Source organism: Hemitrygon akajei, chromosome 13 (genome assembly GCF_048418815.1).
Source record: "Hemitrygon akajei chromosome 13, sHemAka1.3, whole genome shotgun sequence".
In the NCBI taxonomy this organism is placed as follows: Eukaryota; Metazoa; Chordata; class Chondrichthyes; order Myliobatiformes; family Dasyatidae; genus Hemitrygon; species Hemitrygon akajei.
Window position 1 is genome coordinate 17,433,258 of NC_133136.1, and position 25,797 is coordinate 17,459,054.

Sequence of the window (25,797 nt, forward strand, 5' to 3'; positions counted from 1 at the left end):
GATGTTACCAATAACATTAATAGGTAGAGTTAATGCTGTAAAAATGAATATATTTCCTAGATTGCAATATTTATTCCAAACTTTACCAATACAATTACCTCAGAATTTTTTTCAAGAACTGAATAAATATGTAAGGAAATTTCTTTGGAAAGGAAAGATGTCAAGAATATCATTGGAAAAATTGGCATGTAAATTTGATTTAGGAGGGTTACAACTTCCAAATTTTAAGAATTATTATAAAGCAAATCAACTTAGATTTATTGCGTCTTTTTTTGATGAAGAAAAACTGGCATGGATTAGAATAGAATTAGATAAGATAGGAGAAAACATACCAGAAGATGTTATATATAAATGGGAATCCAAATAGATATGGGAAAAAAAAGAATCTCCTATATTAAGACACTTGATTGATTTATGGAATAAGGTAAATATGGGTGATGAGATAAAGAAATCTTTATTAGCAAAAAGAACTTTAATTCAAAATAGGCTTATTCCTTTTACAATGGATAATAAACTTTTATATAATTGGTTCCAAAAGGGGATTAAATATATAGGTGATTGTTTTGAAGGAGGTATATTGATGTCGTTTGATCAATTAAAAAATAAATATAAAATATCAAATAACACTCTTTTCTGTTATTTTCAATTAAAGGCTTATTTACGAGAAAAGCTGGGACAAACAATGTTGATGCCAAAACCTAGTGAAATAGAAATATTAATTCAAAAAGGAAGAATTTAAAAAATTACATCTTGTATGTATAATTTGATTCAAAAACAGACAATTAAATCAGGAATTCATAAATCAAGACAAAAATGGGAATCTGATTTGAATGTTAAAATTGATGGAAAAAAACTGGTCAAGATTATGTTCTGATAGTATGAGAAATACAATAAATGTTCGACAGATTAATACAATATAATTTTTTACATCAATTATATATAACAGCACAGAAAATAAATAGATTAAATTCAAATATGTCTGACCAATGTTTTTGATGTAATCAAGAAATTGGTACTTTTTTTACATTCTACTTGGTCTTGTTTTAAAATTCAACCATTTTGGATAAATCTAAGACTTTTATTGGAACAAATTACTGGAGTACAACTCCCACATAGTCCAGTATTATTTTTATTAGGAGATATTGAAGGGACAATACCGAAACTTAAATTGAATAAGTATCAGAAAAAATTTATTAAAATTGCATTGGCAGTAGCCAAAAAAGTTATCGCAGTTACTTGGAAATCTGATTTGTATTTAACTATGGATTGTTGGAATAATGAAATACATAGTTGTATTCCATTTGAAAAAATTACATACAATCTAAGAAATGAATATGATATATTTTTGAAAATTTGGCTCCCATACTTACAAAAGGTAGGATTAAATACATAGGTCCTTTGAAGATAAAATTATAAAGTAATTGGGGAAAGTAAAAATAAATATTAAAATTATTTTGAACTCCATGGAGCATGTGGGGATCCTCCGATATCCAGGCAATCTTTCTCTTTTTTTCCCCTTTCTTTAGATAAGGGTTAAGGGGGGGAGGGTTAATATTTTTCTCACTATTTTATCATCACATTTATTCTTTGTAATTTTCTAAAATTTAATAAATAAATAAAAAGAGCAGATTTCTTTCCTCAGAGGATGTTGATGAAACCAATAGTTCTTTTGATTTACACTTTTTAAATAAAAAGCTGCTTTTGAATATGTTAGTTGTAAATTTAAATTCAGTAGTTCATGAACACTACTTGTTCCCTTTCATTATTTATCATGTAATTTATTGTAATTTGTCTTTGAACTGTGCTGCTGGAAAAAAAATTTTTTTGTCATTAAAAAAAAATGATAATAGACCTGATTCTTAATCCACTTTGGGATTTGGACTCTGTTCACAATTACTAATCTTAAATTTTGTGGTTCTGTACATAACAATAGTAACTATGCTTCAAAATTTGTTGAATGCAAGGCTTTGGGATGTTGTAAGAGTGTGAAGGGTGTCAAATAAATGCAGTTTTATCTTTCACACTATCATTGACCTGCAACCTTGAAAGAACTCCTTAGCCAATATTAATTCCAGGCAGCACTCAAATCTTGTGTTCTTACAACTCAACTATAAGATGAGTACTAATCTATTTGTGATATGTACATAAATTCACTTAGTCGGCCGGTGGTGTAGTGATGATCCGCACTGGATCTGAGATGAGTGGTCCTGGGTTTGAATCCAGCTGGCTCTTTGCACGCTTTCCATCCTTGCTCGGTTGAGCATCAAGCTAGCAACTTCGCCTTGTAAAAAAAACAAAGGCTAAAGAAACAGCAAGGTTGTTGCCTGATGCACTGCAAGGCGTAAAGAGGAACAACAATGTGCATTCAGTTTTAAATATGATTCAACTTATTCACCATTGCCTCCTTTATTGGTAGTTTTTTTATTCCATTGTTTGTCAATGTCCTTCTCAGCCTTTGATTTTCCTATTTCTTCCTCTGGTTATTCTATCCAGTTCCCATTGTATTTACTGTAAAGTGCAAAGGAGACTATTTGGTACAAGTTGCAAAAGGTGCTGATGGATGGATGCATCATGTTTTATTATTTTCCAAGTACACTACTTGGGGGGGGGGGGGGGAAGAAAAAAAACTGGCATGTGCTTAGACTTAATAGCCTGTTTTTAAACAGCAATATTCTATGAATATTCCAGTATATGCCATTTAATTTGTAAAATATGTTTTGTAGCATATGATACTGAGTGGAACCCTGTCTCTGTATTTAATCATATTTTCAGTTTAAAATACAATGGCTTATTAATTAGAAAGGTGGAGAAAAGCAATTATGTCATGGTTAATTGCTATCTCTTCACAGAATCTGGTTTAATATCAGATATGACATTGAGACAGCCTTTCACATCTGTGGTACATAAAGTGTTTGGAGTTGTGCATGCTGAATGTCAAATGTGGTTGTTGCTGTTTCTCTTCAGGAGCAGATTGTGTGTTATAGTGCTGTTCATCTGCTATTGGCAATTTCTCTAATTATTAATTACATTCTCTTTTCAAAAGAATTTGTCAGGACTCTGATTTGGAAAAAGTAAATGCTATGAGCTAATAAAGCTGAAACAGACAGACTAAGGGGTCATGTTGGATTAGATTGATAATAAGTATTTTCTTAATTTTTAATTCATAAATTGTCAGAATACCCATTCATGAAAAATTATACGAAGCAATCACCAATTTTCTTTCATTACTTGATTGTCTTGTTTAATATAATAAACATCATAATTGACTATTTATGCTGAAATTTTGCTAGTAAGTTAAACTTGCACAACTTATTTTGGTCAAACAATAAGCAATAGTCCATTCACGTGGTTGTAATACTGGCTAATTGTGGGAATATTTCAGTTGCTTGAACACTGGTTTGAGAAGAGTTTTAAAAATTATCAGCATTGAAATGTTTGTTGAATTGTGATGGATAGCAGAGCAATTTTCCAGTAAATTTAGTGCTGCAGCCTTCATTAGAAATGTACATTGTTAATCCTGCACAAATGTAAATGTGGAGCAAAGGTAATGGATTGCTGCAACAAAGGTTTAAAACTGGAAGGTCTTGCATCAGTAAATATGCAGTGAATGTGAGTAATAATCACCTGTTACAATTTGGTTATAAGCTAACTGGTTACATGCTATGAAATTGTAGGATAATGTGTGGTATTACTCTTTAGAGGAGCAAATTTGTCATCTTTGTTTCTGGAATTGGAAAATTGAGTGAATGTGTGAATGACTGGCTGATAAGCAATTGAAGAGCACTGAAGCAGTAGAGATTATATGGATGTTTGCTCAACTTTGGGCATGCTATGTTTGTGCTGGAATGTATGGTAATACTTGTGGGTCCCCCCCCCCCCCCCCAGCACATCTTTGGGTGTGTTGGTTGTTAACACAAATTATGCATTTCACTGGTATATTTCAATGTACATTTGATAAATAAATCTGCATCTGTTCATCGGGTTCTTGTAGAGAGGTTAAAACCATAATTCGCAAATGGCATTTGTCCACAATAATGTTGACATCACATTAGTTGATCTAGTTTACACAGACAGACCTGATTGCACCATTTTTGACAACAAATTTATCTGAATAAGGGAACTTGTTTTACATCTTGTGAATTTTCAGCTTTGTGATGTTAATCATCTTTGTGATGTATCTGTTCAACCCCCCCATTGTCATGTACTGCATGTAGTGACAAATTTAGTTTCCATGTGGATTGATGTCATTGAGCTATAGCAATTAATTTAGATTGTAATTCTATGCATCTGGGCTAAAATATAGTTTAATACAACAGGCCTTTTAACAAAACTTTTCACCAAAATAACGTTGAATCAAATTTAAATAATTCATTCCAGGGTGCCCAAAAGAATAAATTAGAATAACTTTGCACGTTCACAATCATATTATAGAAGCATGTTTGTGTTGGAGCTATGTTGAAAAACTTATTTATTCTAAACTTTCCATGACCTTAGATTAAGAGAAATTGGACCTTGCTTCTCTAGCTTTGTTATAAGTTTGTGCTGCATTTTTAAGTGCTAAGAGCGCTTCAGCGATTTATTAGAACTGAGCTCAGGACTTTGGATAATCACTAAGTTTCAGAGCAGGCGGCGGGGGGGGGGGGGGGATGCATCATGAGGAACCATTACCATGTTAACATTTTGAAATGATTCTAAATTATCTTGCTTGTGTCTAATTTCATTATAGTTTGGTATTATTTAATGCCTTTTTCTAAAGAGATGCTCTCTCTAGTTTGCTATCCTGTTGACTTTAACAGTATGTTTTGGTGGTATGACAAAGATAAAATTAATGATCAAAGTGTTAAAGAATGTAAAGACAGAATGGAAGAAATGGCTCCTTAGGACATGGATTTAATAACTATGGCTGTTGGTCTCTGAATTGATTGTGTTCATTATAGTGCTTCCTGTCAACTGGAGTCATTACATTATTAACTGAAAATGGAGTTTTGCATCAATTGGATGATGAGATTATTTTTAAACAGTGAGGCTACACTTCCATTTTACAGGAACAGGAATACTTTTGGAGTGTTAATCCTTAGTGATTGGTGTAAGGAACAGTATTTGCTTGGAGCTGTTTGTGTTTTTAAATTTATAAAATAAAATGAGCTTGTTTCAGCATGAGTCATGGAACTAGGCATACTGTTATAATAGACTGGTACCCCATTCAATGATATTGGTTCCCTGTATTTATTCAGATTCTAAACTTGTATCCATTTTTCTCACTTAATTCAATTGACTGCCTCTGTATCGTTTCAAATTACTGTTCTGGGTTATCTTACTGATATAACATTTTCTAAATTTACGTTGGCACAGTGTTTATGTTACTATTAGGTGCATTTGTTCTGGATTCTCCAACCTGAGCAAAGAATTTCATATGAAACTTGCCATTACACTTGAGAAATAATTTTGGGTACAGAGATGCAAGGGACTACATAAAGTCATGTTATTTTCTTTATTTCATAAACTGTAAATGTTATAATCAGACTGACTGTCATATATTAATGAATATTAACTGGACTTGAGGTGGAGCATATTAATGAATTTTGGGTATTTAAGATGAATTTGCTTTTACATTCCAGTAATGTCTACACTTTAACACAAGGTACTCAATGTTTCTGAATTGATTTGGCGTAAGTTAGTTGGCAAACATGGGTTCACATGAGCATGTAGGTTAAATTATTTGCATATCTTCATTTTGATCAGTTTTGCTGTACTGGTATTGGTATGAAGTTCTTCCCTCACATGAGTGAATCCAGAGCAATAGGATGTAATGTAGCTCAAGTTAATAGAGGTCAGTTACAGAAGACAAAAGGAAATCTGCTACTTCACCCTACCCTCCTCCTCATCTTCATACTGCCTATTTTCTCCCTCTGCTCTGCCCTGATGTAAGACCTCAACTTGAAACATCAATATTCCCTTCCATCCCACGGTTGTTGCTTGATCTGTTGAGTTTCTCCACAGTTTGTTTTTGCTCCAGATTCCAGCATCTGCATTTTCTTGTGTCTTCCTGAGGCAATTTATTTTGCTAGAATGGAAAAGTGTCTGGTGTTACTACGTATGGTTGAAATTATCCTAGTACTGGATATGAGAATATGCAAGTTAGTTTTTCTAGTGGATGACACGGTGAATGAACCCATGTACTCTACCTCACTTTTTTCTCTTATTTTGCACTAATTTAATTTTTAAATATATTGATTGTAATTTATAATGTTTTTATTATGTATTGCACTGTACTGCTTCTCCAAAACAACAAATTTTATGACTTTTGCCATCGATACTAAACCTGATTCTGATTCTATTGTGAAAGAATTGGCCCTGAGTTATCATCTGAAAATTTTTATTTGTTTCCAACTCATTTCATTCTTCATTGATAGTCATTGAGTAAGATTATATTTCCACAAGTTAGAAAGGAAACAAATATCAAGAAATTTATTCAAGTAATTTTTGAGGCACATGCAGGGTGAAACAATGTGAGGTCCTGATGTGGTTTATGAAAGTCTTGACTAATTTATAACTGGTGGGCTGCTGTCTTCCTTTGGTGATTGAAATGCAGCCAGGTGATAGCTGCTTTTTGGCAGCCTACAGCCCCTTTAGAAGGAAGATGTATTCATGAGGTGATTTGAAAGTGAGTTTTTGAAGGTTATGTGAGTTTGTCTATCTAAAGATTCAAAGTACATTTATTAGAAGTATGTATGCAGTATACAACCATGAGATTCATCTTCCCATAGACAGTCAGGAAACAAAGAAATATAATGGAACCCGTTCAAAGAAAATATCAAACCCCCAATGTGCAAAAGAGAAAAAAACAGCGTAAATAGTAAAAGAGTGAAAAACACAGAATAAAAAACATTAAACCATAGTCATTGATGCAGTCTGGGAATGTTCAATTTAGATATGACTACAGAGGAACTTGTAAAACTGAAGGCACCTTTCCTTCCGGTGGTTGGCCAGTGAAATTCATTAGCAACAGCTGAAGTAATTCAGTAAATCACTGTCACCAGTATACTTAACAAGATCTAGTGACAGTGGTTTATTATTGTCACATGTACCATGATAGTTTTGCATACAGTTCATACAAATCAAATCATTCCACTGTGCACTGAAGTAGGACAAGGTAAAACAATAACAATGCAGAATAAAGTGTAAAAGCAACAGAGAAGGAACTATGCAGATAAACAGTAAAGTGTAAGGCCTATTAGGATTGCCAGGAATGGTCCTCTTCACATCTTAAGACAATGTACTTCAGTTCCAACATAATTCTTTCTTACTCCATGCAAATGTTTCTTCCTCAATTGGAGCATGATATTTCACCACCTCAATCTCTCACTGCTTCTTGTAGCCGCCTTCCATCTTGACCACATTTGTTTCATATTCCCCTCAATGTCTGCTCGGCTATTTCAATATGTTTTGTTTGGGTAAATCGTTATTCGTTTTAGACTTGAAGGAGATGCTTGCTAAAAGTGGAACATAGAATAGTTCCTTTCACTTTCCAAAGATGTGCAGGTTAGTATTTAATTGGTCACAGGGATGCAATTGGGTGGCTTGGGTTCATTGGGCTAGGAGGGCTTGTTACTCTAAATGAAATGTTAACAAGAGAGTATCAAGGTGCTGGTGAGAAAAGTAAAAGTACAATGTGAGGGAAGGCTGGCTCAAAGCTCATTTAAGAACTTCTTTAGGTATGTAGAATGGGTAAGATTAACAAAAGTTCCCTACAGACCCAGGCTGGTAAAGTTGCATTAAAAATTAAGGACGCTGCATAAAAATCAAATATTTTGTTCCTTTGGTGTATTGAGGGACACAAAATTACCTGAAATGGTGGGGGGGGGGGGTGTAGAGATATATGTATATGTGTATGCATCTACTGTATATCCATCCCTCTGTACATCAAATGAACAAAATATTTGATTCTTGTTCCCCAAACAGACCTTCCAGACACTTCACCTGTGAGTCTGTTGGGGGTCATCTATTGTATCCGATGCTCTCAATGTGGTTGCTTGTATATCAGTGAAACCTGGCATAGACTGGCAGACTATTTTAAGCAGCTGCACTCCATTGCCAGAAAAAGCAAGATTTCCCAGGAGCCACCCGTTTTAATTCCATTTCCCATTCCCATTCAGACATGTTACTCTGTAGCCGCCTCTAGTGTCACGATGAAGCCACACTCGGGTTAGAGGAGCAACATCTTGTATTCCATCTAGGTGGCCTCCAACTTCATGAAATGAACATCGATTTCTCGAACTTCTAGTACTGTCCCCCCCCACCCCTTCTCTATCTCCTTTTCCTCCTCTCACATTATCTCCTTGTCCGCCCATCATCTCTCTCTGGTGCTCCTCCCCTTTCTTCCTCCTTCCATGGCCTTCTGTCATCTCCTAGTAGGTTCTCCCCTTTCCAGCCCTGTATCTCTTTCACTAATCAACTTCTCAGTTGTCTACTTCACCCCTTCCCCCTCCCGGTTTCACCTATCACCTTGTGTTTCTTCCTGCCCTCCCCCTACCTTCTGACTGTGACTCCTCATCATTTTTTCTCCAGTCCTGTTGAAGAATCTCAGCCCAAAACTTTGAACATATGCTTTTCCATTGATGCTACCTGGCCTGCTGAGTTCTTCTGGCATTTTGTGTATACTGCCATCTGCCAAGTTATTTTAAATGTTCATTTTGCATCTGTTCATTGCTGGCATATTCTAGTAATGAGAGTCAACTTCGGTTATTGGCTATTACCCTTCATACAAATCTCAATGGTTCTCTGTACTGTCAACCCATCTGTCTAATTTAAAAGTAGACATCTTTATTGACTGTATATGAATATTAACACACAACTTTTATAAAACACCAATCTACCAACTGCATCTCTAACTTGTGACACAGTGCTACATTCTGTTGCTCTTTTGTTCGGTAGTCTCTTGTGATTTTTTTTAATGTAAACAAATGTGTTCTTTTGAAACAACTTTAATTTTTTTTTCGTATTTGTACGTGGTCTATCAGTGGCATCAACAGAGCTTTACCAAGAGGGTTTTCTCACAGGTCGGCAGTGGTTATTCAAAAAAGGGAGCTTTGAGAGTGTTAGTCCATTGTACGTGGCCTATCAGCGGCTATAACCGGAGCACCAATCGTGAGTTAAATAGCAGGGAAGGTTCAGGCATAAAAGGGAGACACTGCCTAGTTGAGCGGTCATTGACAGAGTGATCTGGGGCAGAGTGGTAGGGCTTTGGCTCATTTGAGCTTTGGCGATAACAGGTCGACGCGAGGTAAGTTACCTGTGAGGAATAGAAACAGGAAGTTCATCTGTGAGGCTTCCCGGACAGCCACATCTGCACCTGGTGCATCGAGCTGCAGCTACTTGGGGACTGGGTTAGGGAACTGGAGATGCAGCTTGACCTTCGTCTGGTCAGGGGAAGTGAGGAGGTGATAGAGAGGAGCTATAGGCAAGTAGTCACACTGGGGACTTGGGAGACAGATAAGTGGGTAACAGGGGAGGGAAGGGTAGGAGTCAGATACTAGAGAATATCCCTGTGGCTGTTGCCCTTAACAAGTACTGTTGGGGGGGACGGCCTATCTGGGGGAAACTCAGAAGGGTCAGACAGGTGATTCTGTGGATGCAGGAAAGAAACGCCGATGGAAGTTTGCCTCCTAGTGATGGTCCAGGATATTTCTGATCATGTCCCCGATATCCTGAAGTGGGGAGGAGAACAGCCAGAGGTCATGGTACATATTGGTACCAACGACATGGGTAAGAAAAGAGAGGAGGTCCTGAAAACAGACTACAAGGAGTTAGGAAGAAATTTGAGAAGCAGGACCTCAAAGGTAGTAATCTCGGGATTCCTATAGTGAGTATAGGAATAGAGGGAAGTGGAGGGAAAATGTGCAGCTGAGGGTAGGAAGGGATTCAGATTTTTCAATCATCGGGAGCTCTTGGGGCACATGTGACCTGTATAAAAAAGGTAGGTTGCACTTGAATCCAAGTTGGACCAATATCTTGGCAGGGAGGTTTGCTGAAGCTATTGGAGAAAGTTTAAACTCGGATTGCTGGGGGGTGGGAGCTGAACTGAAAGGACGGAGGAAGGGGTGGTTGGCTCACATAGAGAAAGCTTGGAGGCAGTGCGAGAGGGAGGATAGGCAGGTGATAGAGAAGGGATACACTCAGATCAGTGGTTTGTGATGTGTCTATTTTAATGCAAGAAGCATCATGAACAAAGCAGATGAGCTTAGAGCGTGGATCAGTACTTGGAGCTATAATGATGTGGCCATTACACAGTCTTGAATGGTTCAGGGGCAGGAGTGGTTACTTTGAGTGCCAGGCGTTAGATGTTTCAGAAGGACAGGGAGGGAGGTAAAAGAGTTGAAGGTGCGGCACTGCTGATCAGAGATGGTGTCATAGCTGCAGAAAAGGAGGAAGTCATGGAGGAACTGTCTACTGAGTCTCTGGGTGGAAGTTAGAAACAGGAAGGGGTCAATAACTACTGGGTTTTTTTTATTGACCACCCAATAGTAATAGGGATATCGAGGAGCAGATAGGGAGACAGATTCTGGAAAAGTGTAATAATAACAGGATTGTCACGGTGGGCAATTTTAATTTCCCAAATATCGATTGGCATCTCCCTAGAGCAAGGGATTTAGATGGGGTGGGGTTTGTCAGGAAGGTTTCCTGACACAATGTATAGATAAGCCTACAAGAGGAGAGGCTGTACTTGATCTGGTATTCGGAAATTAACCTGGTCAGATGTCAGTTCTTTCAGTGGGAGAGCGTTTTGGAGATAGTGATCACAATTCTATCTCCTTTACCATCGCATTGGAGAGGGATAGGAACAGACAAGTTAGGGAGGCACTTAATTGGAGTAAGGGGAAATATAAAGCTATCAGGCAGGAACTTGGAAGCATAAATTGGGAACAGATGTTCTCGGAAATGTACAGCAGATATGTGGCAAATGTTCAGGATATATTTGTGTGGCGTTCTGCATAGGTATGTTCCTTTGAGACAGGGCAAGGATGATAGGGTACAGGGATCGTGGTGTACAAAGACTGTTGAAAACCTAGTCAAGAAGAAAAGAAAAGCTTATGAAAGGTTCAAAAATCTAGGTAATGATAGAGATCTAGAAGATTATAAGGCTAGCAGGAAGGAGATTAAGAATGAAATTAGGAAAGCCAGAAGGGGCCATGAGAAGGCCTTGGTGAGCAGGATTAAGGAAAACCCCAAGGCATTCTCCAAGTATGTGAAGAGCAAGAGGATAATAATAAGTTTACCATCCTGGATACTGTTGGCAGGGACGACCGACTAGGTGTAAATGGCAGGATACTTGGTAGTGTGGAGGAGCAGAGGAATCTGGGGGTACATGTCCACAGATCCCTGAAAGTTGCCTCACAGGTAGATAGGGTAGTTAAGAAAGCTTATGGGGTGTTAACTTTCATAAGTCGAGGGATAGAGTTTAAGAGTCGCGATGTAATGATGCAGCTCTATAAAACTGGTTAGGCCACACTTGGAGTACAGTGTCCAGTTCTGGTTGCCTCACTATAGGAAGGATGTGGAAGTATTGGAAAGGGTACAGAGGAGATTTACCAGGATACTGTCTGGTTTAGAGAGTATGGATTATGATCAGAGATTAAGGGAGCTAGGGCTTTACTCTTTGGAGAGGAGGAGGATGAGAGGAGATATGATAGAGGTGTACAAAATATTAAGATAGAGTGGACAGCCTGTGCCTCTTCCCCAGGGCACCACTGCTCAGTACAAGAGGACATGGCTTTAAGGTAAGGGGAGGGAAGTTCAAGGGGGATATAAGAGGAAGGTTTTTCATCCAGAGTGATTGGTGGTGGAATGCACTGTCTGAGTCAGTGGCGGAGGCAGATAACACTAGTGAAGTTTAAGAGACTACTAGACAGGTATATAGAGGAATTTAAGGTGGTGGGTTATATGGGAGGTAGGTTTTGAGGGTCGGCACAACATTGTGGGCCAAACATCCTGTAATGTGCTGTACTATTCTATGTTCTATGTTGTATGTTCTATAAGACATGAGAGAATAGGACCTATCAAGTGGGACAGTGGGAAAGTCTGTATGGAACCGAAGGAGAAAGCAGAGGTACTTAGTGAATACTTTGCTTCGGTATTCACTATGGAAAAGGATTTTAGCGATTGTAGAGATGAATTACAGCAGAAAGCTTGAGTATATAGACATTAAGAAAGAGGATGTGCTGGAGCTTTTGAAAGCATCAAGTTGGATAAATCTCTGGGACCGGATCAGATGTACCCCAGGCTACTGTGGGAGGTGAGGGAGGAAATTGCTGAGCCTCTGGCAATGATCTTTGCCTCAATGGGGACGGGGTGGGGTTGGTTCCAGAGGATTGGAGGGTTGCAGATGTTGTTTCCTTATTCAGGAAAGCCCAGGAAATTGTAAACCAGTGAGTCTTGCTTCAGTGGTTGGTAAGTTGATAGAAAAGATCCTGAGAGGCAGGATTTACTAACTTTTGGAGAGGCATATCATGATTGGGAATAGTCAACATGGCTTTGTTAAGGGCAGGCCCTGCCTTACGAGCCTGATTGAATTTTTTGAGGATGTGACTAAACACATTGATGAAGGAAGAGCAGTAGATGTAGTGTATATGGATTTCAGCAAGGCATTTGATAAGGTACCCCATGCAAGGCTTTTTGAGAAAGTAAGGAGTCATGGGATCCAAGGGGACATTGCTTTGTGGATCCAGAATTGGCTTGCCCACAGAAGGCAGGCAGTGGTGTGTAGACGGGTCATATTCTGCACGGAAATCGCTGACCAGTGGGGTGCCTCAGGGATCTGTTCTGGGACCCTTACTCTGTGATTTTTTATAAATGACCTGGATAAGGAAGTGGAGGGATGGGTTAGAAAGTTTACTGATGACACAAAGGTTGGAGGTATTGTGGATAGTGTGGAGGGCTGTCATAGGTTACAGCAGGACATTGATAGGATGCAAAACTGGGCTGAGAAGTGGCAGATGGAGTTCAACCCAGGTAAGTGTGAATGTGGTTCATTTTGGTAGGTCAAATATGATGGCAGAATATAGTATTAATGGTAAGACTCTTGGCAGTGTGGAGGATCAGAGGGTCTTGGGGTCTGAGTCTATAGGACGCTCAAAGCAGCTGTGCAGTTTGACTCTGTGGTTAAGAAGGCATATGGTGAATTGGCCTTCATCAATGGTGGGAATGAGTTTAAGAGACGAGAGGTAATTTTATAGCTATATAGGACCCTGGTCAAATCCTGCTTGGAGTACTGTGCACAGTTCTGGTCATCTCCCTACAGGAAGGATGTGGAAACTATAGAAAGGGTGCAGAGGAGATTTACAAGGATGTTGCCTGGATTGGGGAGTACACCTTATGAGAATAGGTTGAGTGAACTTGGCCTTTTCTCCTTGGGGGGTGAGGGGTGACCTGAGAGAGGTGTACAAGATGATGACAGGCATTGATCATGTGGATAGTCAGAGGCGTTTTCCCAGGGTTGAAATGGCTATCATGAGAGAGCACAGTTTTAAGGAGCTTGGAAGTAGGTACAGAGGAGATGTCAGGGGTAAGTTTTTTACGCAGAGAGTGGTGAGTGTGTGGAATGGGCTGCCGGCATTGGTGGTGGAGGCAGATGTGATAGGGTCTTTTAAGAGATTCCTGGATAGGTACATGGAGCTTAGAAAAATAGAGAGCTATGGGTAACCCAAGGTAATTTCTAAAGTAACTATATGTTCAGCATAGCATTGTGGGCCGAGGGGCCTGTATTGTGCTGTAGGTTTTCTAAGTTTCTATATTTGTAATCTTGGACACTGTAGACTGAAAAGGATATGGAGTAAGTAGATTGAGAAACTGATTTGGGGTCTTTGAATAACTGATGAAAGTCAAGCAGGATCACGTTTTTCTATTAAATGTTGCAGATGTGATGTCACTTAAACAGGTTAAAAATGAGACAACATTTCTGAGATTTTATAGACACCCTGTAACTTTCATTTAAACACTGCTCTTAAACATAATTTCAAAGAAATGAAAGCTGCTGTGATCATTTCCATTAAGCTAGTATGATTAATTCTTACAATATTTATGCTGATGAAAATCATGGACATGAGTTATTTTTTTTGTCATTGTTTGCAATCCTGAATGTGAACTGAGGTATAATATTTTGACAGACGTAAGGAGTAAAGAGAGGTGTATCATTGAGCATTATCCTTTTTGAAAAGTTACCTCTTGTCAAGTACAGGTGGAGTCTGCAGTGCCTTTTGAAGTGAAGCTTAATGTTTTTATTCTATTTAATTATTCAAATTATTTCTAAGACTTAAGGGGGAAAGTATATATTTAAAAAGTTGACATGTACCACTACTTTGACGCCTTTTAACAGTAGTGATGACTTTGTTTTCTGTCTAGGGGAAAATGTTATCTTTATAAGAAATGCTTATTTTAACCAAAAAAATTGACTATATCAATAAGTCAGCTAATTTTTTACTCTCTTCTTTCAACAGTGCAGCCAGGATCAAACACTCCGTAAGAAAAAAAAGCTACCGCTTGTGAAGAAGTCCTTCGTCTGTTACCTCACAGGTCAACAGATTAAGCTTCGGAATGAGCAGAGCTACCAACGAGCACTGCGTGGCTATGCGGCTCACAGGCTACCTGCCCTTTTGAAGGAGAAAGAGTTCCATTTAGGAACACTGAACAAGGTGTTTGCATCCCAGTGGCTGAACCATCGGCAAGTGGTGTGTGGGACAAAATGCAATACGGTGAGTAGAATATTTTTAAATAACTGTGCTCAAAGCCCTTGTCTGCTAACTTTTTGGAAATGTTTCAATAATTACTTGGGTTATGACTTTAAAATTTGAGATGAAATATTGGAATATATTCAATCCCCTTTTACTTTCAAAAAGATTAACAGTAAATTTGGGTTTCACTATCAAGTGCACCTTGAACGTGTCTTTCGGTGCTCTAAGTGAAATTTTGTTGTCTAAATTCTTTAACCAGCTTTGTAAATGTGTAGCATTTTTGAGGATTGAACAGTAAACCCTTCATCACTTTGTTTCAGCTTGCTAGATTTATGAAATGCACTCATTATCTGCTGTGTGGATATACTATAGAATAATACTATGTACTCTAATTGCATTTTATTATGGATTGTAATATTGAATTATTCTGTTTATTAATGTGATTTATCTGTGGTTTGCTTGTTCACCATTCAAAATCTTGCACAATCCTCATGTAAATTTTTAAAAAATGTTTCTTTCACTCATAACTACACTCATAACACTCATAACTACTACAGGGGTAATTTGAAATGAGGGTTCAAATTAGAAATTAGAATTGGAAAGTAGAGTACTTGTGTCAAACTTAAAGTAGTTGTAGTCACCATTTTCTAAATAAACAAATATTTTTTAGTAGTACTTGTTACCCAGGGATGATAGATGACCTCAGAAATCTTTGAGATTATGTAAGAGTTTGTGGTACACACAGAAAGATTTCCACCTGGAAGAGACCAGTGCATATGGAAATTGTTTGAATTAGTTGAGACCTAGACTGTAATGTACTTATTTTTGAGTTATTTGAGTTTAATAGTCAATTTGGAGGGAACTAGCAACACACACAAAATGCTGGTGGAACACAGCAGGCCAGGCAGCATCTATAGGAAGAAGTGCAGTCGACGTTTTGGGCCGACACCCTTTGTCTCTGACAAAGAGACCCTGGCCTGCTGTGTTCCACCAGCATTTTGTGTGTGTTGCTTGAATTTCCAGCATCTGCAGATTTCCTCATGTTTGAGTTGGAAGGAACTACTTTACTCAAGGTGATTAGAATATGGAATTGACAGTCATGTTGGAGGCGAAGTGGTGGCCAGTGTTAGTGTATTCAGGGAAAAGTTAGAACATTCCTGGGGGATAAGTATAGGTATGGTGATAAGATTAGATGAAGGGTAGGAGGAAGCTTATGAGGAACATTATTCTCTTTGTGTCCTGTGGATGCTTTATAAGATTGGCATCTAAAGTGCTTGCCAGCTTTAGTTAAGTCAGTTGACACTGTATCTGAGATTGTCTTTTGCTACAGATTTAATGTTAATTTAGTGTATGTGGTGCTGGTGGCATATGGCGATTGTTTTGTGGGCAGCTCAAAACTACTAGATATACTTCTGAGCAGTGATCACTGCAATCTGCAACCTGTAATTTCCTTTTAAGAAATGTACTTTTGAACTGCGAACGAGCAATTTTACAATCTCCTGAAGGATTCGGCAAACTTGACTCTTTGGAATGCAGGCACAACACGTGTGTGACCCTTCTCCCTGTCTTCTTGCTACTACCTTCAGGCAGGAGCTGCAGGAGTCTTGGGTTCCACATCGCCAGGAGCAGTTCTTGCTCTGTAGTTATTGGGTTCCTGGACTGGCTTCACTCACCTCTGCACTGAGCTGAGTCACTTTCAGGGCCTCTGTTGCTCATTTTCTATATTTTTTAAATTTTTTTTAATGATTTGCATGATTTATCCTTTTTTGCACATTGAATGTTTGTCACTCTTTGTTACGTGTGTCTTTTTCTATTGTTTCTTGTTTTGTGGCTGCGTGCAAGAAGGTGAATTCCAAGGTTGTATATGGTATACATACTTTGATAATAACGAGTACCTACAGTCAGTGTTTCAGGCCGACACCCTTCAACAGGACTTGTGTTGCTTGGATTTGCAGCATTGCAGATTTTTTGTTTTTATTACTTGAATTTAAATTCTCTCTCTATCATGGAGTTCAAGCTGATGTTTCTGGATCAATGATCTAGAACTCTTGACTGTTATTTGAGTAACAAACTCATAAAGTATGTTAAAAAGTTAACACTTTGTTAAACAATAGCAGCCTGTTTTTCTGAAAGAATCAGCTGATGATCAACAGATGTGCTAAGCTATGCTGAGCCATTTTTCTTTTTGAAGGTAGCTAGCTAGGGTTTCAGGATGCTTATCTCCTTGTGTGCTCATGCGTAGAGATAGGACCACTCCAGCCTGTTTCTGTATGTTCTGTCCATTATGCCTATTCTGTAATTAGTCTGTCGGGGCTGTCAAGTAGTGGATAACTTTGACTACAGACTGTCTTGTGTGGGGGGGTATCTGAACAAATATATCTGTGTTCTAAGGGGAATTGTTAGTTAGTTGGTGGGTCGGGCAGGAACAGTCAAGACAGACTGTTCCTGTTTGAGCGACTAACTGAGTGAGCCCCAGGTGCTTTGAATAAAGAATTTGTACTTGTATGGTCTCTGAGTGACTTTATCTGGATTTGACTTCCACAAAACCACTATGCTTATCATTACACTGTTGTGCATAAAATTAAGATTTTTCCTAAAGATATTACATGGTCCCTCTTTGCCCAAGTACACATTATGTGCAATCAGGAATGCTCACCAATGTCTCTACTTTCTGAGAAGGCTGGAGTGAACTGGACTATGCAGATCTATACTTGCATTATTCTACAGATGCACAATAAAGAGCATCTTAACAAGCTGTGTCACTGCATGTTACGAAAACTGCACTGCAGCAGGCAGGAATACTCTACAGCAGTTGGTTAAAACTGCCCAATGCATCACCAGGACCATCCTACCCGCCATCAAAGACGTATATACAGAAAGGTGTTGGAAAGGGGCCACTACCTACCCTGCTCATGGACTCTTTGTACCACTCCTATTAGGGAGGAAGCTTCGTTTAATCCACGCCAAGACCACCAGACTCAAAAAAGTTACTTTCCACAAGCAGTAAGGCTGATCAACTCCTTCACCCGCTACGTCACCCCCCCACACCCCCAACCACCACTACTTTATCATTTCCAGTCCGTTACCTTTTGTACACGCATTTCTGTGTCTAGTATCACTTTATGGATATGCAATCAATCTATGCATATAATCAATACTGTGTGTTTATATGCATTGTTGTTTTTATTTCTGTGCTCTATATCTTACTGGGTTATTTTGTGCTGCATCCGGAGTAACAATTATTTCATTCTCTGTAACCCTTGCGTACGGCAAATAACATTAAACAATCTTGAAAACAAGTAAACCTCATTTTATCTAGAACTTTATTCAAATACTTTTTTTAGTAGAACGCAATCCAAATTAAAATGCAGTGTCATAATTTGCGCTGTTATTATTTCAGCTGTTGGTGGTGGATGTTATGACTGGCCAGATAACAAAAATTCCTATGCTGAAGGACCGAGAGCAGCCCAGTGCCATCATGGACCAACAAGGTTGTGGTATTCATGCCATTGAACTGAATCCTTCTCGTACCTTACTAGCAACTGGAGGAGACAACCCAAACAGCATTGCTGTTTATCGACTGCCAACTCTGGATCCTGTTTGTGTGGGAGATGTAAGTTATATATCACCAGGGACTTGTGAATGAGGTAGATGAGCATAACAATTAAGACCATAAGATGCAAGTGCAGAATTAGCCATTTGGCTCATTGAGTCTGCTCCAGCATTCACTCATGGCTGATCCTACTGCTATATCAGACTTGACTTTCTCCCTATCAGATTTCAAGTTCAACTCAATCATATTGTGATCACTGGTTCCTAAGAGTTATTTTACCTTAAGCTCCCTAATCACCTCTGGTTCATTATGTAACACTCAATGTAATACAGCTAATCCCCTAATCAGTTCAACAAACTGCTCTAAAAAGCCATCTCATAGGCATTCAACAAACTCTCTTGAGATCTATTACCAATCTGATTTTCCCAATTGACGTGCATGATGAAATTTCCCATGACTATCATTACATTGCCCTTTTGACACTCCTTTTCTATTTCCCTTTGTAATCTGTGGTCCACATCCTTGCTACTGTTGGGAGGCTTGTATATAACTGCAATCAGTGTCTCTAGTTTCTTAACTCAACCCACAAGGATTCAACATCTTCCGATCCTATGTCACATCTTTCTACTGATTTGATGCCATTCTTTACCAGCAGAGCCATGCCACCCTCTCTGCCTACCTTCCTAATCCTCGGAAACAGCGTATAATCTTGGACATTCAGCTCCCAACTACAACCACCCTTCAGCCATGATTCAGTGATGGCCACAATATTATACCTGGCAATCTGTAATAGTGCAACAAGATCACCCACCTTATTTCTTATACTACACACATTTAGATACAACATCTTGAGTACCATATTTGTTACCCTTTTTGATTCTGCATCCCTAATGCACTGATGCTCACCCTGCTGGCTGCAATTTTATCCTATCATCTGCCTGACTGTCTGACTGCAAGCTGTGTTTGCTTTTTCACCATCCGTCCTTTCCTGAGTCCCTTCACTCCGGTTCCCACACCCCTGACAAATTTGTTTAAACCCTCCCCAACAGCTCTAACAAACCTGCCTGCAGGAATATTGGTCCCCATTGGGTCAGATGTAACCTGTAACTTTTGAACTGGTCCTGTCTCCCCCAAAATAGATCTCAATGAAACCTGAAGCCCTGCCCTTTGCATCAGCTTCTCAGCCATGTATTGATCTGCCAAATTATCCTGTTTCTACTCTCCCATGCACCACTGGCAGCGTTCTGGAAATTTCTATCCTGGAGGTCCTGCTTCTCATTTCTACTTGGCTCTCTCAATTCTCTTTTCAGGACCTCTTTGCTTTTCCTTCCAGTGTCATTGGTACCAATATGCACCAAGACACCTGGCTGCTTTCTCTCCCTACAACATGTTGTAGATGCAATCTGAGATTATCCTGACCCTGCCACCTGGGAGGCACCATATCATCCGGATGTCCCATTCACGTCCACAGAATCTCCTGTCTGTTCCTCTGACTATTGAGTTTCCTATCACTATTGCTCCCCTTTTCTCCCTCTTTCCCTTCTGCACCACAGACCATAGCTCAGTGCCAGTAACATGGTCTCTGTGGCATTCCCTTGGGAGGTCATCCCCCACTCCAAAGTGGTATACTTATTATTGAGAGGAATGGCCACAGGGGTGCTCTGCGCTTCCGGCTATTCACATTTCCATTTCTACTGACAGTTACCCAGGAGAAGAAGTAAATGGGTCAGCCCTTGTTTTGAAATCATTCCTTTTGTTCTGGATTTCCCTGCAAGGAAATATCCTCGTGTTTTGCTGTGTTATGCCCCTTTTTGTTGCGGTTCACGAAAGAACAAAGAATAGAATTTCATTTTGCTTACTACAATAATTTCATCTGGGTTAATGATTTCAAGCTACCAAATTTTCTTACATTTTATGTACTAGGCGATCATTAAATGCAAGCTCTTCTGAGTTGAGAGAAATAAAAACTGTAGTAACACCAACCAATTCTTTCCCACCTTCCTGTTTCAACACTTTGTTTAGATTGTGGCTGCTGGTTCTTAATTAAGCTGACTCTTTTCCTCTTAAAATGCAAACTCAGCAACTCTGCTCATCATTCACCAAAATCTTGAGTTTTGTTCTCTATATAATCAATACTCTATAAGCACAAGATTGTTGGACTCTGATATTTTTGATTAAGGTTCTTTCAGAAGGCAAGAAAGAGGTATAAAGATTGTTTTATTGAGCAAGCAGTAATGGAGCAGAATTGGAAATGGACAGCAACAAGACTCTAGTAGGGGAAGGGAAAGAAATAGTAAAGATGGTGGGCTAGTGTGTTCAGCTGTGCTCATATCCTAGATAAGAAACATTCCATTCATATTTGTTAACCAGTCAGATAACCCCTATTCAAATAATGCAATGCCATAGAACATCCAGAATCCGTACAAATGTAACCACTGGGGACACACTGAAGAATTCAGATTCAGTTTATTGTCATTTAGAAACCACAAATGCAGTGCAGTTAAAAAAAATGAGACAACGTTCCTCCAGTATGATATCACAAAAGCACATGACAAAACAGACGACACCAGAAAATCCACATAACGTTTGGTAATCCCCAATCCAGAGTCCGGAGAGGCTGCTGCGTATTAATATCGCGGTACCATCTTAGCGCATTCCCCAGAAAGGAGATCCAAATCCACCAGACAAAACAAGACCAAAAACTAAAGCTACAAGACCTGCACAAAACTACATAGTCACAACATACAGTTACAATAGTGCAAACAATAGCATAATTGATAAAAAAAAAACAGACCATGGGCACAGTAAAAACAGTCCAAAGATGTTAAAAGACTATAAGTTCAAAAGAAACCACCACACAGTTTCCACAAGTCCCCGGGGTCCCGACAGATTCGCCATCCCACGCAGGCAGCAGAAGGGAATACCCCCACTATGGACTTCCACGGCGCCGCCCGACTCAGCCTTGCAGACGCAGCACACAATGAAAGCTCTGTCGAACCCAGCCTTGCAGACACAGCACACAGTGAAAGCGACCTGACCGCAGCGGACTTCGAGTCTGTCGAGCCTCCGACCATCCCCTCCAGTACATCCCTTCTCCGAGCACCATCCTCTGCCAAATGTATTAAGATGCCCTCGCCAACGGCCATCGGCAACACGACCCTGAGGACTGGGGGGCCTGTTCTTCCCAGCAGAGACCTGGGCCTCGCTGCAGCAGCAGCAAAGAAGGAGGTCTTCCTGGAGATTTCCAGATGTTCCTCCGTGCTCGCACATCCGTTTTTCATCTGATTATGATTGCGCACGGCACCCCGCTTCACAAATAACAGATAATCAGCTCCGGAGTGGCCACTGCAAGCTGTGTCGCGCCGCCATCTTGGATCCTTGTATTACATATAATTTAATTATATATAATGTGACCACTTGGAAACAGACTAAACATTTACATGCACACTGTATAGGTAAATAAAATGCAAGCAGGCATAAATTGTTAAACTGCAGAGAAAATAATAAATATATACAGTCTAATCCAACAAGATCCTACATACTGAAATTCCAAATACATGAGCCAGCCTTGTAGTAGTAAATACCAGGTAACCATCTCTTGGCAGCCACCAAATTGTGCAGATACGCTTTTTACCAGGCTTGAATTATGAATTAAATTTGAAACTTCTGAATATAAAAAGTGTAATTATGCAACAGTCACAAATATTTGATTTTACATTGATCATTGTCTAAAATGTGAAACTAAATTGTTTCTTTAGCTTCAGACTTGATTTGTGGTGATCTTTTCCAGGATGGACACAAAGACTGGATTTTTTCGATTGCCTGGGTTAGTGATACAATGGCTGTTTCTGGTGAGTTTGAAGTAGGTTTACTGCACAGAGTATCAATTTCGTTGAAATAGTTTTTATAATGGAATGTTAAACTATGCATTGATTATAACGTACTGTGTGCAATTTTTTCTTAAAGTAGGTTGGTATGAAGAGCTATATATTACTCTAGAGATGCATCTGTAGTCTATATATCTAATTCCTGCTAAGTAAAAGAATATTCATCTGAGACTCAAGTTTAACTTGAAAAAACAGACATCTATGATTTAGTGATAAACCGAAATTCCACATAAATGAAATTAACTGCGCACAACTGATGGAGAGCTGCACTCTGAGATACCACTTTCTTGGGTGACGTGTTAGTCTGAGACTTTGTGTACTTGATTGTGTAGCAAGTATTATATTGTGACCCATATCTTTACTTTGAAGAACAGTGGAGATGTTCTACCTGGAGGACTGGCCATTGTTGATCTCACAACTTGTATCTCTAAAACATATGTAGTTACTATGTTTATGTAATTTTGTTGTGCATAACTTGGCAGTCATCTTCTGTTTGTGAAGTGCTTCCTTAAGTTTTGAAAGGTAGATAAACACAAGTCTAGCTCCCCCCTCCCAAACTGTAGCTCTCATAAAGGTTGAGGAAATGTATCCTTCATATCCACTGTCCACTATCCTTCTAGCAGAACTCTGAATCGTTTGTCACTAACCTAATTGGTTTTTAACCCCTGCCTAGTTGGTGTGTGTCTCAGCCCTTTGAGCCACCTATTAAAAGAAAACTAAAAGTGTGGACTTAATTCATGGGCATTAGCAGCCTGTTCTTTGTTCACGTAGTTTTCTGTGATTTCATACCTATGGGTATTGAAGAATGTAGGCTGTGCCTCTACATTTTCAACTTTTGTTTACCTAGTTTGCACTTAATTTAAACCTGAAAACCTAACTTTAAGTAAAACCAGTTTTTGTAGACACTCCCTCCATCCTTTTTAGTTGTATAGAATCAGGTTTATTATCACAGTCCTATAACAAGAAATTTGTTGTTCTGTGGCAACCCAAAGACACAAATATACTAAAAATTGAGAAGTAGATAAATAGTGCAAAAAATGAGGTGGTGTTGATGGGTTCATGGACTATTCAGAAATATGATGAAAGGTAAGAAGCTGTTCCTGAGTCATTAAGTGTGGGTCTGCAAACACCTATACCTCCCTTCCTTACAGTAGTAATTAGAAGAGAGCATGTCCCAGATGGTGAGAGTCCTTAATAATGGATTCTGCCTTCTTGAGGCACTAGTTCTTGAAGACTTCAATGGAAGGAGAGTTGTGTCTGTGAGCTGACTGAATCTGCAGCCTGATGTTGGAGCCTCCATACTAGGCTGTGATGCTATCAGTCAGAATGCTCTCAGGCATCTATAGAAATTTGCATGAGTCTAGTGACATACCAAATCTCCTCAAACTCTTAAAGTAGAGCCTCTGGTGTGCCACCTTCATGATTGTGTTAATCTGTTGGGCCTAAGACTGATCCTCTTAAAATGTTGACACCCAGGAACCCAAAGCTGCTCACCCTTCCCAGATCTTTGAGTTCTGTCTTACCATTCCCTGAAGTCCAGAATCAATTCCTTGGTCTTTCTGACAGTAATGCAAGATTGTTGTTGCAACACCACTCAACCAGCCAATCCATCTACCTGTACACCTACCTGCTTGTCATCATTTGATAATTTACCAGTGATGTGGTGTCATCTGCAAATTTTAAATGGTGTTTGAGCTATGCTTAGCCACACAGTCTTGAGTGTAGAGAGAGTAGCAGTCAGCTAAGCACACATCCTTGAGGTGCACTTGTATTGATTGTCAGTAAAGAGGAGAAACTATGACCAATTCATACTCACTGTCTTCAGATGTGGGAATCAAGGATCTAGTTGGGGAGAGAGACACACTCGGGGTTTAATACTGAAGGAACAATGATGTTGAAAACAAAACTGTAGTCATTCGACAGCAACTCGACAAATTAAGTCCAAGTTTATTGTCATCTGACTGTACAATCAAACGAAGTGTTCCACCAGACCATGGTGTACCCACAAAACATATCATACACAGCACACAAACTTATTACCATGAATAAGTTAACAAGATATCTCAAAATTCATGTACTGCACAGCACAGGTAAATGGTACAGTAAACAAGTCACTGTCCAAGTGACAAGATCTTGTTGATGGTAGGGTATTTATAATCTCACAGCCTGAGGGAGGAAGCTGTTACCCAGTTTGACAGTCCTAGTCCTGATGCTTCTGTACCTCTTTCCTGATCGTAGTGGGTCAAGGAGGTTGTGAAATGGGTGGTAGGGATGCTTCGGGCCCTTTGTCTGCAATGCTCCTGGGTAATGTCACAGTTAGGGATGAGGGAGATGCCAGTGATCCTCCTGGTGGTTTTTCACTATCCTCTGTAGGATTTTGCAGTTCAAAGCCTTGCAGCTTCTATACTACACAGTGATGCACTCAGGACATTCGCGATGGTGCTCCTATATAAAGTTATTAGAATGGGCTTCCTGATAACTTTCTAAAATGTGTTTTGCTGTTGCTCAGGTTTTCTAAAGCAGAGTGGTGAGCCAGTGAGATTGTATCTGCTTGTATCTATTGATCCTCTTTTAAACTTGACATTAGCAACATGATCTTCCTTGGTAGACTGATACAGAAGGTAGAGCAGTAGATGTAGTGTATATGGATTTCAGCAAGGCATTTGATAAGGTACCCCATGCAAGGCTTATTATGAAAGTAAGGAGGCATGGGATCCAAGTGGACCTTTTTGTGGATCCAGAACTGGCTTGCTCACAGAAGGCAAAGAGTGATTGTAGATGGGTCATGTTCTGCATGGAAGTGATGTGCCCCAGGGATCTGTTCTGGGACCTCTTCACTTTGTGATTTTTATAAATGACCTGGATGAGGAAGTGGAGGGATGGGTTAGTAAATTTGCTGATGACACAAAGGTTGGGGGTGTTGTGGATAGTGTGGAGGGCTGTCAGAGGTTACAGTGGGACATTGATAGGATGCAAAACTGGGCTGAAAAGTGGCAGATGGAGTTCAACCCAGATAAGTGTGAGGTGGTTCAATTTGGTAGGTCAATATGATGACAGAATATAGTATTAATGGGTAGGCTCTTGGCACTGTGGAGGATCAAAAGGATCTTGGGGTCCGAGTCCATTGGACACTCAAAGCTGCTGTGCAGGTTGACTGTATGGTTAAGAAGGCATACGGTGCATTGACCTTCATCAATTGTGGAATTGAGTTTAAGAGCTGAGAGGTAATGTTGCAGCTATGTAGGACCCTGGTCAGACCTCACTTGGAGTACTGAGCTCAGTTCTGATCACCTCACTACAGGAAGGATGTGGAAACTATAGAAAGAGTGCAGAGGAGATTTACAAGGGTGTTGTTTGGATTGGGGAGCATGCTTTATGAGAATAGGTTGAGTGAACTCGGCCTTTTCTCCTTGGAACGGCAGAGAATGAGGGTTGACCTGATAGAGGTGTATAAGATGATGAGAGGCATTGATCGTGTGGATAGTCAGAGGCTTTTTCCAAGGGCTGAAATGGTTGCCTCAAGAGGGCACAGTTTTAAGATGCTTGAAAGTAGGTACAGAAGAGATGTCGGGTAAGTTTTTTTTACACAGAGTGGTGAGTGCATGGAATGGGCTGCCAGTGACAGTGGTGG

At 39.4% G+C, this 25,797-nt stretch overlaps 1 protein-coding gene across 1 annotated transcript in view; it reads left to right on the forward strand.

The window, feature by feature from the left end:
- Positions 1-25,797, forward strand: part of dcaf12 (DDB1 and CUL4 associated factor 12) — a 91,727-nt gene that overhangs the window by 29,634 nt on the left and 36,296 nt on the right. Inside the window, exons 2-4 of the mRNA XM_073064207.1 lie at positions 14,493-14,747; positions 18,127-18,339; positions 22,070-22,130. Of these exons, the coding sequence (XP_072920308.1) occupies positions 14,493-14,747; positions 18,127-18,339; positions 22,070-22,130 (529 nt within the window). The remainder of the gene's footprint in view (positions 1-14,492; positions 14,748-18,126; positions 18,340-22,069; positions 22,131-25,797) is intronic.